This window comes from Bufo bufo, chromosome 6 (assembly GCF_905171765.1).
Source record: "Bufo bufo chromosome 6, aBufBuf1.1, whole genome shotgun sequence".
In the NCBI taxonomy this organism is placed as follows: Eukaryota; Metazoa; Chordata; class Amphibia; order Anura; family Bufonidae; genus Bufo; species Bufo bufo.
The window spans coordinates 386,011,729-386,027,200 of record NC_053394.1 but is presented as its reverse complement, the minus strand read 5'-3'; the positions used below and the strand labels follow the sequence as shown (position 1 = coordinate 386,027,200).

Genomic DNA, 15,472 nt, shown 5'->3' with positions numbered 1-15,472 from the left:
GTACACTGTATATGCCATACGGAAAAACGGAACGGAAACGGAAACACAACGGAAACAAAAAACGGAACAACGGATCCGTTTAAAACGGACCGCAAAACACTGAAAAAGACATACTGTCGTGTGAAAGAGGCCTAACACTGTGGGGACTCCAGGTTGGGGGATGATGATAGAAATGTGAGGAAGCTAAGATGTCTGTGTGTCACACTCTGCAGAGACGAGGTGCGGCTGAAAGAAGTTGTACGGACCGAATGGAGAAGATGATGACAGAGAAGATCTACATCGGAGAAGACGTCACCTGGAGGCACTGGATGTGACAGGTATGTGCTGCTGTATAGCAAGTACAGCACAATGCGGTGTGTGGGGGGAGGGTCGATTTAGAGAACTGGGCCAGGGTTAATGCAAAGTGTTAATATGCACTGTGAATATAAGCCCTGTACTGTGTTGTCACTGTGCATATTAACCCTTTACTGTGATGTCACTGCATATTAAAGGGGTACTCCGGGATAGGAAAATAAATCTCCTATCCAAAGGATAGGAGACAAGTGTCTGATCAGGGGGGTCTGGCCGTTGGGATCCCCCACGATCTCCTGTATGGTACTCCGGATCTCCTTGTGCCCAAAGCGGTGGTCAACACTCCCTCTCCATGTATCTATGGGAGAGCCGCAGATACAACACTTGTGTATCTCCGAGTCCTCCATAGAGATGCATGGAGGGGGAGTGTTGACCACACCACCGCTCCGTGCGGTGGTTGACACAGCTTATTTCTTGAGGATTGAGGCGGGGCGCCGTACAGGAGATCACGAGCATCCCAACAATCTTTGTGGGGGCCTCATGTTCGAGTTTCGCCTAAGGCCTCACAAAGTCTAGAGCCGCCTCTGATGTGCGCCATCACCCATCCTCACGAAGGTCTAACTAGGAGGACCCTCTGAGCTTACGCTCCACTGCCCTGACTGATGGAGGGAATAGCAGCACCAGCTCCATCAGCAGCAACTTAAGTCTTAAGTCTCTGATGAGAACTTTTCTTCACCCACCTACTGAGTAAACCACCCAGCAGCAGCAGAACATGGAGCAGAACTGGAACCAGCAGGTGGTGGCATACTTGGACTGCACCCTGTCACCCCAGATCCAAGATCCCCTGGACTATGGGGCAGCCAAACGTGAATTGTGGCCGCATCTGTCCGAGTTTGCCCTGGGCAATCTTTCTTGCCCGGCCAGTAGCGTGGCATCAGAGCGGGTGTTTAGTGTGGCAGGGGGCATAGTTACCCCAAAGAGAACTCACCTTTCAACACAAAATGTTGAGAGACTGACCTTTATAAAGATGAATCAGGTGTGGATCAGCCAGGATTAAGTCCTTCTGGCAGTAATGATCTGACTGTAATGTGCTGCTACGCTGGAACATTGTGACAAATGGCCCATTACTTCTGGCCAAGTGCTTCAGCCACTCTTCTGATGCTGCCATCTGCCACAGCTGTTGCCCCCCTCCCCACTCTGTCCAGGGGCCACTATAGTGAGTCTTGATGCTGTTGCCACCCTCCTCACTCTGTTCTGGGGCCACTATTGTGACTCTTCATGCTGGTTCCACTCTCACCACTCTCTTCCGGGGCCACTATTGTGACTCTTCATGCCGTTTCCACCCTCACAAGTCTCTTCCGGGGCCACTATTGTGACTCTTCATGCTGTTGCCACCCTCTTTACTCTCTTCCGGGGCAACTATTGTGACTCTTCATGCTGCTCCCACCCTCACCAGTCTGTTACGGGAACACTAGTGGCCCTCTTTGGCCATGTGGAAATCACCATCTATTTTTCCCTTCTTCTGATCTGTCAGAAGAACAGAAAAATAACAAAAAAAGAAAAGGGGTCCTGATGTTTGAGCATCCATAAGGCCTCTATCACACAGTCAGTATTTTGCATCAGGATTTAATCATGATTTGGAAGCCAAAAGCAGGAGTGGGTCCAAAACATAGAAGACATGTAAATTTTACCATCACATATTATCTCTGTTTTGGACCCAATCCTGTGTACTGACCTTATGATAGGGGCCATTGAAGTCCTGCATGCAGGACTTCTTTTCCATCTAAATAAAATAGATTTCAGACACAAATTGTCAAAATTTATACAAATTGAGCATTTGACCTCTATCACACAGTCAGAATTCTATCATGATTTGGAAGCTAAAAGCAGGAGTGGGTCCAGAACACAGAAGACAGGCCAATACTTCCTTCATGTGTCTTCTCTGTTTTGGACCCACTTCTGTTTTTGCCTTACAAATACTGATCAAATGCTGACGGTTTGAAGGCAGAGGCTCAAAATATAGGATCCGCTTTTTTTGGCTGTTCTTCTAGAAACAGATAAACCTCCTGAGAATATGAGCACCACACAGATAGTGCCCCCTCCAATAATTATTGGCAAACAGTGCCGAAAAAAATAGCTTCACCCAGCAAATAGAGTCCCTGACACTAATAGTGTAAACAGAATGTCCGCCAAAATAATGTTGGTAAGCTGATACTGTGCCAGGGTGCCCCCCACAGTACTAGTGCTCCCAAATGTCCCACCAATAGAAATAATTATCTGTAAAATTGAGTAAGATGTCGCACTAAGAACACTCAAACGACACCAGGTGCTCCTGTAAATTGAGGCCACTCACTCAATTTAGAAAAGCATATACGTATATAGGTGAACAGGGCACTCAAGGATAGCTGCGACCGTGTATTTTAAGCAAAGATGAGCTTTATTGATAATATAAATATATTTGATGCATAAAACAATCAAGAATGCAGTAGAATAAATAGGTTATTAACAAATAAATATAATGAATATTCGACAGAGCAAAGGCTATTATTCGATTAATCAGCAAATATTCAATAGTCCAATATTGTAAATCTTGGATCCAATGATTGTGAACATCCAAAGACTTGTTTGCAATAAGTCTATTCGTTTTTTACTTTCATATTGAGACAACAGTCATATGCTTTGCAGTTATTCAAATAGTCGCGGCGGCGTCCCGCCAAAGCGACGTGAATGGCAGCAACTCACTGCTGAAAAGCTTGCAAGCGAATTAAGTCCATTACCTTTGTATCGACCAAGTGTTCGTCCGAAATAATCACAAGAGCCTTCAAGTGTACTTACTCCCAGGATCTGCCTTTAGATATTTGTAGCAGTATTCAATCAGGAGATTAAAGCCGGCTCTCTGTTCGGTTATGGTCGATTTAATGGTAAGGTAGATTTTTCAGTACAAAGATGGGGTGTAGCACCAGACGCGTTTCGGGGTCCAACCCCTTCCTCAGTGATACCACAGTACAAAATTACCCCTTATAATCTGTGCCAGTACAAAAATACCCCTTATAATGTGTGCCAGTACAAAAATACCCCTTATAATGTGTGCCAGTACAAAAATACCCCTTATAATGTGTGCCAGTACAAAAGTACCCCTTATAATGTGTGCCAGTACAAAAAGTACCCCTTATAACGTGCGCCAGTACAAAAAGTACCCCTTATAATGTGTGCCAGTACAAAAAGTACCCCTTATAATGTGTGCCAGTACAAAAATACCCCTTATAATGTGTGCCAGTACAAAAGTACCCCTTATAATGTGCGCCAGTACAAAAAGTACCCCTTATAATGTGTGCCAGTACAAATAATGCCTTGTTGTGTGGGAATAAAAAAAATACTTCTTCTTAGTGCCTGTAGTAGAGACAATGTCCCCATAGTGCACCTCATAATGTGTGCCAATGCCCCCTACTATGTGCCAGTACAAAAAATAAAACCCAATTGAACAAAGGTCCCCATTGTGCCCCCATAATTTGTGCTAGTATAAAATACTCCTATATACACTGCGTCCAGAATTATTAGGCAAATGAGTATTTTGACCACATCATCCTCTTTATGCATGTTGTCTTACTCCAAGCTGTATAGGCTCGAAAGCCTACTACCAATTAAGCATATTAGGTGATGTGCATCTCTGTAATGAGAAGGGGTGTGGTCTAATGACATCAACACCCTATATCAGGTGTGCATAATTATTAGGCAACTTCCTTTCCTTTGGCAAAATGGGTCAAAAGAAGGACTTGACAGGCTCAGAAAAGTCAAAAATAGTGAGATATCTTGCAGAGGGATGCAGCACTCTTAAAATTGCAAAGCTTCTGAAGCGTGATCATCGAACAATCAAGCGTTTCATTCAAAATAGTCAACAGGGTCGCAAGAAGCGTGTGGAAAAACCAAGGCGCAAAATAACTGCCCATGAACTGAGAAAAGTCAAGCGTGCAGCTGCCAAGGTGCCACTTGCCACCAGTTTGGCAATATTTCAGAGCTGCAACATCACTGGAGTGCCCAAAAGCACAAGGTGTGCAATACTCAGAGACATGGCCAAGGTAAGAAAGGCTGAAAGACGACCACCACTGAACAAGACACACAAGCTGAAACGTCAAGACTGGGCCAAGAAATATCTCAAGACTGATTTTTCTAAGGTTTTATGGACTGATGAAATGAGAGTGAGTCTTGATGGGCCAGATGGATGGGCCCGTGGCTGGATTGGTAAAGGGCAGAGAGCTCCAGTCCGACTCAGACGCCAGCAAGGTGGAGGTGGAGTACTGGTTTGGGCTGGTATCATCAAAGATGAGCTTGTGGGGCCTTTTCGGGTTGATGATGGAGTCAAGCTCAACTCCCAGTCCTACTGCCAGTTTCTGGAAGACACCTTCTTCAAGCAGTGGTACAGGAAGAAGTCTGCATCCTTCAAGAAAAACATGATTTTCATGCAGGACAATGCTCCATCACACGCGTCCAAGTACTCCACAGCGTGGCTGGCAAGAAAGGGTATAAAAGAAGAAAATCTAATGACATGGCCTCCTTGTTCACCTGATCTGAACCCCATTGAGAACCTGTGGTCCATCATCAAATGTGAGATTTACAAGGAGGGAAAACAGTACACCTCTCTGAACAGTGTCTGGGAGGCTGTGGTTGCTGCTGCACTCAATGTTGATGGTGAACATATCAAAACACTGACAGAATCCATGGATGGCAGGCTTTTGAGTGTCCTTGCAAAGAAAGGTGGCTATATTGGTCACTGATTTGTTTTTGTTTTGTTTTTGAATGTCAGAAATGTATATTTGTGAATGTTGAGATGTTATATTGGTTTCACTGGTAAAAATAAATAATTGAAATGGGTATATATTTGTTTTTTGTTAAGTTGCCTAATAATTATGCACAGTAATAGTCACCTGCACACACAGATATCCCCCTAAAATAGCTAAAACTAAAAACAAACTAAAAACTACTTCCAAAAATATTCAGCTTTGATATTAATGAGTTTTTTGGGTTCATTGAGAACATGGTTGTTGTTCAATAATAAAATTAATCCTCAAAAATACAACTTGCCTAATAATTCTGCACTCCCTGTAGTGCCCCAACTAGATGCTCCTATAGTGCTTCTACCCTCATCCCTATAGTGCCCCCCATAATGTGCCAGTATAAAATGCCCCTATAGAGTTCAAGTGGATATCCTCTCCTCCCTTCCCTATAGAACCCGAATAATGTGTGCCAGTATAAAATGCCCCTATATAATGTCCCCCAGTAGATGCTACCATCGTGCTTCTCTCCCACACCTCTCCATAGACGCCCCCCATAATGTATGCCAGTATATAATGTCAATATATAGGGCCCCCAGTAGATGCCCCCAACCGCTGCCTTCTCAAACAGCTGATCGGTGGAGGTCCTCAGTGTCGGGCCCCCGCCGATCAGATGCTGATGATCTATCCAGTAGACAGATCAGTAAAAAAACACTGCAGAACCCCTTTAAGTGAAATATACAGTGCCCCCCCCCCCCCCCAGTCCATACATAATACACATAAATGTCTTGCTTGCAAATACATACAACTCAGCTACACAGCCATTACACACATACAGCACTGCTATATAAACATATTGCTGAACTACATAAACCTTACACAATACAGCCCTGCCGAACTACTTAAACATTACACACATACAGCTCTGCTATACAACCATTACACACATACAGCACTGCTATACAACCATTACACAATACAGCCCTGCCCAACTACTTACACATCACACACATACAGCTCAGCTATACAGCCATTACACAATACAGCCCTGCCCAACTACTTACACATCACACACATACAGCTCAGCTACATACAGACTGGAATTACAAACTGCACAGCAGAGCCCTGCACACACAGAGCGGAGAAACCTGGTTATGTGATTTCCATGACTCCTTCCACATATGGTCACATGGTCATGACATCATCACAGGTCCTTTACTTCCTCCTGCAGCACAGCCCGGTGCCTGACTCCTCCCACACATGATCACATGGTCATGACATCATCACAGGTCCTTTACTTCCTCCTGCAGCACAGCCCGGTGCCTGACTCCTCCCACACATGATCACATGGTCATGACATCACCACAGGTCCTTTACTTCCTCCTGCAGCACAGCCTGGTGCCTGACTCCTCCCACACATGATCACATGGCCATGACATCTTCACAGGTCCTTTACTTCCTCCTGCAGCACGGCCTGGTGCCTGACTCCTGCACTTGGTGGTAGAAATAAAAACACCCGACCGTCCATGGTGAAGGATTGTCAGAGGAAGAGGAGGACACGCGCTGCCTAAGTAAGTGGAACACTCTCCAGCTCCACACCCTTAAAGGGGTCCTCTCACTTCAGCAAGTGGCATTTGTCATGTAGAGAAAGTTTATACAAGGCATTACTAATGTATTGTTATTATCCATATTGCCTCTTTTGCTGGCTGGATTGAATTTTCTATCTCATTATACACAGCTTGTTTCCATGGTTACGACCACCCTGCAATCCATCAGCGGTGGCCGTGCTTGCACATTATAGGAAATAGCACCATCCTAGGGCTTTTTCTTACAGTGTGCAAGCATGACCACCACTGACGGATTGCAGGGTGGTCGTAACCATGGAAACGAGCAGTGTATAATGTGATAGAAAGATGAATCCAGAAAGCAAAGGAGGCAATATGGACAATCACAATACATTAGTGTCTTGTATTAACCTTCTCTACATAATAAAGGCCGTTTACTGAAGTGATGCAACCCCTTTAAAGAGATCTGGCACGGAGCAGCCTTCAGGATTTTGAAGCATTCTGGTGGGATCCAGCCGCACCCTGACAAATGTGCAGAGAAGTGGCCGGACAAATCCCATTGGGATCAGCGGTTTTCGTCCGGCCGCTACTCTGCATGTTTTCCGGGTTGTGTCCTGATCTCTGCCGCTCCCCATTATAGTGAATGGGGCTGGTGGGTGTCTGGCAGCTTCTGGCCGTGTCAGATCTGGACATCTCCGACAGGAGAACAGCCGGAGACAGGAAATGCTGCTGTGAAACAGCCTCAGACTCCGCAGCCGGAGAGATCCACGGCTCCTAGAGAACAGGTACCAGGAAGGAAACGCGCAGAACATGATGCCCCTGTTGTGGGGGGCGCTGTGGATGTCCATGTGTCCCATTATTGTTATAATGCTCTCCCTGATGTGCCCTAGTATTATAATTATAGATAATTCTATATACAGTCACATATAATAACATCACCCCCTCTCCCCAGCCTCCTCCAACATGCAGTCCCATGTAAACATCATCACTCCCTTAACATGCAATCCCATGTAAATAACATCCTTCCCTTTAGTGCTAACAAACAGTCCCAGTTAAATAACCACAACCCCCAGCATTCCTCTGGCTCTCACACCGAATCCTTCCCTTCACTTACCTCTCCTCATGTAGCAGACCTCGCCACTGCTTCTTCCCCAGGACTTCTCTTCACTGCAGAGCGTCATCCTCTCCTGCACTGGTCACATGATGGTGACATCATCGCAGGTCCTCAACCACTCCTTCAGCACTGATCACATGGACTGTGATGTCATCACAGGTCCTTAAGCTCTTCCAATGCATTAGATTCAATTGTATTGCTGTCCTGAGGATACAGTTGTATCTATTTGGCAGGCAGTACATTTGGGGCCGGAGACAAAACATCTGGGGCTCAGGCCCCGAATGTTTTAACCTAGCAATGCCCCTGCCTTTCTGTAAGTGTGATTTACTCCTCCTTATCTTTTCTCTAAGCTCTAGAGCTGAAAACAAACATAGTGTGAAGTAAGGAAATGGACATAACAGCAATACAGTGGTGGCAGGTTTCACAGATGTGATATGTTCCCTGCTTCTGAGTGAAATGCATCTAGCTGTGCAACTGAAACAGGGAATAAAATGTCCCAAAAATACTTTACAGAGACCCAAAAAATAAGCACAGCGATTATACAAACTTTATTGGAAACATTCTACATTTTTCAAACCAGCACCTGGATCTGAATACTTTCATATTAACCGCCTCCGGATCGCCTAACGCAGGATCGCGTTCCGGAGGCGGAAGCTGCAGGCAGAGTCACGCATATACGCGTCATCTCGCGAGACGCAAGATTTCCTGTGAACGCGCGCACACAGGCGCGCGCGTTCACAGGATCGGAAGGTAAGCGAGTGGATCTCCATCCTGCCAGCGGCGATCGTTCGCTGGCAGGCTGGAGATGCGATTTTTTTTTAACCCCTAACAGGTATATTAGCTGCTGTAAGCACCAAACACCACTACACTGCAACCCCCCCCCCCTATCACTTATTAACCCCTGATCACCCCATATAGACTCCCTGATCACCCCCCTGTCATTGATCACCCCCTTGTAAGGCTCCATTCAGACGTCCGTATGTTTTTTACGGATCCACGGATACATGGATCGGATCCGCAAAACACATACGGACGTCTGAATGGAGCCTTACAGGGGGGTGATCACCCCATATAGACTCCCTGATCACCCTCCTGTCATTGATCACCCCCCTGTAAGGCTCCATTCAGACGTCCGTATGTTTTTTACGGATCCACGGATACATGGATCGGATCCGCAAAACACATACGGACGTCTGAATGGAGCCTTACAGGGGGGTGATCAATGACAGGGGGGTGATCACCCCATATAGACTCCCTGATCACCCCCCTGTCATTGATCACCCCCTTGTAAGGCTCCATTCAGACATTTTTTTGGCCCAAGTTAGCGGAAATTGTTTTTTTTTTTTTCTTTTCTTAAAAAGTCTCATATTCCACTAATTTGTGTCAAAAAATAAAATCTCACATGAACTCACCATACCCCTCACGGAATCCAAATGCGTAACATTTTTTAGACATTTATATTCCAGACTTCTTCTCACGCTTTAGGGCCCCTAAAATGCCAGGGCAGTATAAATACCCCACATGTGACCCCATTTCGGAAAGAAGACACCCCAAGGTATTCCGTGAGGGGCATATTGAGTCCATGAAAGATTGAAATTTTTGTCCCAAGTTAGCGGAAAGGGAGACTTTGTGAGAAAAAAAAAAAATATCAATTTCCGCTAACTTGTACCGAAGAAATTAAAATTCTATGAACTCGCCATGCCCCTCATTGAATACCTTGGGGTGTCTTCTTTCCAAAATGGGGTCACATGTGGGGTATTTATACTGCCCTGGCATTTTAGGGGCCCTAAAGCGTGAGAAGAAGTCTCGGATCCAAATGTCTCAAAATGCTCTTATAAAAGGAATTTGGGCCCCTTTGCGCATCTAGGCTGCAAAAAAGTGTCACACATCTGGTATCGCCATACTCAGGAGAAGTTGGTGAATGTGTTTTGGGGTGTCATTTTACATATACCCATGCTGGGTGAGATAAATATCTTGGTCAAATGCCAACTTTGTAGAAAAAAATGGGAAAAGTCTTTTGCCGAGATATTTCTCTCACCCAGCATGGGTATATGTAAAAAGACACCCCAAAACACATTGCCCAACTTCTCCTGATACCACATGTGTGACACTTTTTTGCAGCCTAGGTGGGCAAAGGGGCCCACATTCCAAAGAGCACCTTTAGGATTTCACAGGTCATTTTTTACACATTTTGATTTCAAACTACTTACCACACATTTGGGCCCCTAGAATGCCAGGGCAGTATACTGCCCTACAAGTGACCCCATTTTGGAAAGAACACACCCCAAGGTATTTTGTGATGGGCATAGTGAGTTCATGGAAGTTTTTATTTTTTGTCACAAGTTAGTGGAATATGAGACTTTGTAAGGAAAAAAAAAATAATAAAATCATAATTTTCCGCTAACTTGTGACAAAAAATAAAAAGTTCTATGAACTCACTATGCCCATCAGCGAATACCTTAGGGTGTCTACTTTCCGAAATGGGGTCATTTGTGGGGTGTTTTTACTGTCTGGGCATTGTAGAACCTCAGGAAACATGACAGGTGCTCAGAAAGTTAGAGCTGCTTCAAAAAGCGGAAATTCACATTTTTGTACCATAGTTTGTAAACGCTATAACTTTTACCCAAACCATTTTTTTTTTAGCCAAACATTTTTTTTTATCAAAGACATGTAGAACAATAAATTTAGAGAAAAATTTATATATGGATGTCGTTTTTAAAAAAATTTTTTACAACTGAAAGTGAAAAATGTCATTTTTTTGCAAACATTTCGATTAATAACAAAAAAAGTAAAATTGTCAGCAGCAATGAAATACCACCAAATGAAAGCTCTATTAGGCCTCCTGCACACAACCGTATGGCTTTTTCAGTGTTTTGTGGTCCGTTTTTCACTGATCCGTTGTTCCGTTTTTTGTTTCCATTGTGTTTCCGTTCCGTTTTTCCTTTCCGTTTTTCCCTATGGCATATACAGTATACAGTAATTACATAGATAAAATTGGGCTGGGCATAACATTTTCAATAGATGGTTCAGGAAAGAACGGAAACGGAAGACATACGGATGCATTTCCGTATGTGTTCCGTTTTTTTTTTGCGGACCCATTGACTTGAATGGAGCCACGGACCGTGATTTGCGGGCAATAATAGGACATGTTCTATGTTAAAACGGAACGGAAATACGGAAACGGAATGCATACGGAGTACATTCCGTTTTTTTGGCGGAACCATTGAAATGAATGGTTCCGTATACGGACCGTATACGGAACGCAAAAAACGGCCAGTAAACGGGAAAAAAAAACGGCCGTGTGCAGGAGGCCTTAGTGAGAAGAAAAGGAGGTAAAATTCATTTGGGTGGTAAGTTGCATGACCGAGCAATAAACGGTGAAAGTAGTGTAGTGCAGAAGTGTAAAAAGTGGCCTGGTCATTAAGGGTGTTTAAGCTAGGGGGACTGAAGTGGTTAAAGGGAACCTGTCACCGGGATTTTGTGTATAGAGCTGAGGACATGGGTTACTAGATGGCCGCTAGCACATCCGCAATACCCAGTCCCCATAGCTCTGTGTGCTTTTATTGTGTAAAAAACCCGATTTGATACATATGCAAATTAACCTGAGATGAGTCCTGTACGTGAGATGAGTCAGGGACAGGACTCATCTCAGGTTAATTTGCATATGTATCAAATCCGGTTTTTTACACAATAAAAGCACACAGAGCACATTTTTTTGTATAACCACATATACATTATCTGTATAAGCGCCACCTGCTGATTGTTCGGGGGTGTTGTGAGTTGGACCTCTACATTGAGCTCATATTGATGACCTATCCTGAGTACATGCCGGAGAAACCCTTTAATGACCGCTGTATTTCGTCATGCTGCTTGTTAAAAATAAATCTATTAAACTACAACATCTGTGAGGTCGTGAGGAGCTGCCAAAAACCAAATCTGCCAACCCAATGTCTGTCTAGATAGTAATAATAATCTTTATTTCCAGGACGTCTTCCATGACAGCACACATGGAGGGTGTCCTTATGTACCTCTCTAAAGTGACAGGAAGCACCGAGGTTAAAAGCCCCTCCAACTCCAGTGTTCTTCCTGTCCCTTACAGGTCAGCAGCCAACAGAGAGGATCCCTGTTATGGGAAAAAGTTTATGCTTTGGCAAAGGAGCCCAGGATAGGACTGGGGGGATTATGCCTCTACTTCCATCCCTGGACTGGATTGCTCGGCTAGCACCCCTTAATGGGATCCCCTGGCCTTACTAGTACCCATTGAGGCTGCCGGGTCTGGTTGCGGTGTCCGCTTCCTCTCTGGAGAGGCTCTCGGCTCCGTACTCCATCCTCTTTCTCCGTCTGCGTTTCACGTGCAGGGCGCAGCCATATTGAGCGCTGTCCCAGGAGTATCACTTCCTGCTACTTTTGCGCGCCTCTGCAAGCCAAGTGACGTCCTCTTGTTAGATGTCCGGTGAGAGGGCACGCTGGAATGCCTGGCGCGGTGGGGATGGCCTATCAATGCAGGAGTCCCCATTCGGAATGGACTCACATTATCCATATTGGGATTCTCCTGTAGGAGGGAGTCCCAGAAGAGGGAGTAGCAGACTGGCGGCAGAAAGGGGGCAGGACTATAAAGGTATGGTGGGAAATCAAATGTTTGTGTACTCCACCATGGAAGGTCCTGTGTCTGGTCGGTTTGTTTTGTAATTTCAGGATGATAAAGATGTGGTGCATAAAAATCCTTCTGAACCTAAAAAGAAAGTGAAAAGATGCTATAGTTGTGCTAAGAAGCTGGCAGAGTCTTACTTTAAACAACTTTGCAGCTCTTGCATTGATAAATTGATAAAAGAACAGCCATCTTTATCAGCTTAAATTCCGAAGATTATAAAGGAGGAAATACACCCCTCAGTGGTCAAATGAATGCCAAAATCTGTTCCACAGTCTCATGTTAGAAGACCTAGAGCTGATATGGACTCCGATTTAGAGGATGGATCCACTAGTAACATTAGATCAGAGGGAGAAATTGATGATATTGAGGAAGATGAAATTGCTTCTTGTCTTGCGGAAGAGGGGAAAAAGTATATTTTTTTTCATCCGAGGATTTAGGCTACTTTCACACTTGCGTTCGGAGCGGATCCGTCTGGTGTCTGTACAGACGGATCCGCTCCTATAATGCAAACGCTTGCATCCGTTCAGAACGGATCCGTCTGCATAACTGTTTTTTTCAGATCTGATTTTTCACTTCGTGAAAACTCAGATCCGACAGTATATTCTAACACAGAGGCGTTCCCATGGTGATGGGGACGCTTCAAGTTAGAATATACTAAAAGAACTGTGTACATGACTGCCCACTGCTGCCTGGCAGGTGCTGCCAGGCAGCAGGGGGCAGTCCCTCCCTCCCCTGTATATAACTCATTGGTGGCCAGTGCGGCCCCCCCTCCCTCCCCTGTATTTAACTCATTGGTGGCCAGAAAGTGAAAAGATGTGTGCTATAAGCAATGCGCCGCACAGACCTTTCACTTACCAGTAGGAGGAGCGCCAGGGAGGGAGGGGGGGCCGGCCGCACTGGCCACCAATGAGTTAAAAACAGGGGGGGAGGGGGGGCCGGCCACACTGGCCACCAATGAGTTAAATATAGGGGAGGGAGGTGGGGGTCTGCCCCCTGCTTCCAGGCAGCAGGGGGCAGTCATGTACACAGTTCTTTTAGTATATTCTAACTTGAAGCGTCCCCATCACCATGGGAACGCCTCTGTGTTAGAATATACTGTCGGATCTGAGTTTCACGATCTAACTCAAATCCGATGGTATATTCTAACATAGAGGCGTTCCCATGGTGATGGGGACGCTTCAAGTTAAAATATACCATCGGATTGGAGAAAACTCTAATCTGATGGTATATTAATAGGGACTCCTGACTTTACATTGAAAGTCAATAGGGGGCGGATCCGTTTGCAATTGCACCATATTGTGTCAACGTCAAACGGATCCGTCCAGACTTACAATGCAAGTCAATGGGGACGGCCAGGCGGACACGAAAACGCTGCAAGCTGCGTTCGGGTGTCCGCCTGCTGAGCGGAACGGAGGCCCAACGGTGCCAAACTGAGGCATTCTGAGCAGATCCGCATCCACTCAGAATGCATTGGGGCAGTACTGATCCGTTCGGGGCCGCTTGTGAGAGCCTTCAAACGGAACTCACAAGCGGAACCCCGAACGCAAGTGTGAAAGTAGCCTTAGACGTTCTCATTTCTGCTGTCTGTCAGACAATGGACGTAGAGGAAGTCGCCCAACCTCGTCTATACAAGACAAGATGTTTGGTGGACTAAAAGCAAAAAAGAAAACGCTCTTTCCAGTAAATGAAAATCTAAAATTACTCATATTGGAGGAATGGAAAAGGCTTTACATATCTTGTGAGTTTAAGAATCGTCTAGCCTTTAATGCAGAAGATACAAAATTGTGGGTGGATACCCTGAAAATTGATATACTCATTGCAAAAGTAATTTTAAAAAAAACTCCTTGCCCTTTGAGGATTCCTTGCAACTTAAGGACACTATGGATAGAAAAATAGATGGTGCTGGAAAGTATCTTCTGCATTGATCAATGCAAATATTGCCGCTACTTCACTGTCTGGATTGTTATTTTTATGGCTCTCCCAACTAGAGAACCATCTCAAGATGAAAAGCTCCAGGGAAGAAATTCTGGAGTCCATTCTACTCTTAAAAATGGTAACTGCGTTTGTCTCTGATGCTTCGGCGGAATCTATTAGATTTGCTGTCAGAGGCAGTTCCCTTTCACATTCCTCCGGACGAGCATTGTGGCTTAAAACTTGGTCTGGGGACATTCTGTAAAAAGAAATAAGCTTTGTACTATCCCATTATCTGGTACTTATGTTTTTGGCCCTGTTCTGTATTCTATTCTGGAAAAGTCTACGGACAAAAAGAGAGGGTTTCCAGGGGCCAAAAATAAAAAGTCCCAGTCCTTTCGGAAGCCAGGACCCCGATATACGTCTCAGTCTTACAGAGGCAAAGGTAAATCAGGAAGGTGGAGGAAGACTGAAAACCTTCCTTCCATAGTGGAAAGAAATTACTCACAATACTTGGATTTTAAAAACAATGGAGAAAGGATACAGAATAGAATTTTTATATCCTCCACCAAGGAAATTTGTTGTGACACATTTCGCTCAACCAGAACAGAATTCTGCAATAATGTCAGATTTGGAAAAACGATTCAGTCTACAATCCATCAAGCCAGTACCTCCAGAACAAATCGGTCTGGGACACTACTCGAGAATTTTTTTTTTTTTTTGTAAAAAAGCCAAATGGGACATATCGATCCATTCTAAACCTAAAGATACTGAAATAGTGGGTGAAATATCGAAGATTTAAATGGATTCAATAAAATCTGCAATTCAGTTGATTTGTCCAGGAGCGGTAATGTGCACAGGTAACTTTAAAAGATGCTTATTATCATGTCCCAATATTTCCAGAGCGTCAAAAATATTTGAGATTTGCGGTTCTGAAGGATTCATCCATTCAACATTTCCAGTTCCAGTGTCTACCCTTTGGCCTATCCTCAGCACCAATAATTTTTTCAAAAATAGTAGCAGAAGTCGTGTCCTGGTTGAGGAAAGAAGAGGGTATAATAATTATACTTTATCTGGACAACTTCCTATTGACAGCTCCATCTGCCACCATTCTACTGAGACAGCTGGAATTTACCTTGATGAGTCTCTCCCGCTTGGGATGGATCATAAA

At 44.6% G+C, this 15,472-nt stretch overlaps 1 protein-coding gene across 1 annotated transcript in view; it reads left to right on the top strand.

The window, feature by feature from the left end:
* The window catches only part of LOC121003515, a gene marked incomplete at its 5' end in the record, with an annotated part of 1,598,977 nt that overhangs the window by 1,066,640 nt on the left and 516,865 nt on the right, over positions 1 to 15,472 (top strand). Inside the window, 1 exon segment of the mRNA XM_040435417.1 lies at positions 12,853 to 12,859. Coding sequence (XP_040291351.1) covers positions 12,853 to 12,859 — 7 coding nt within the window.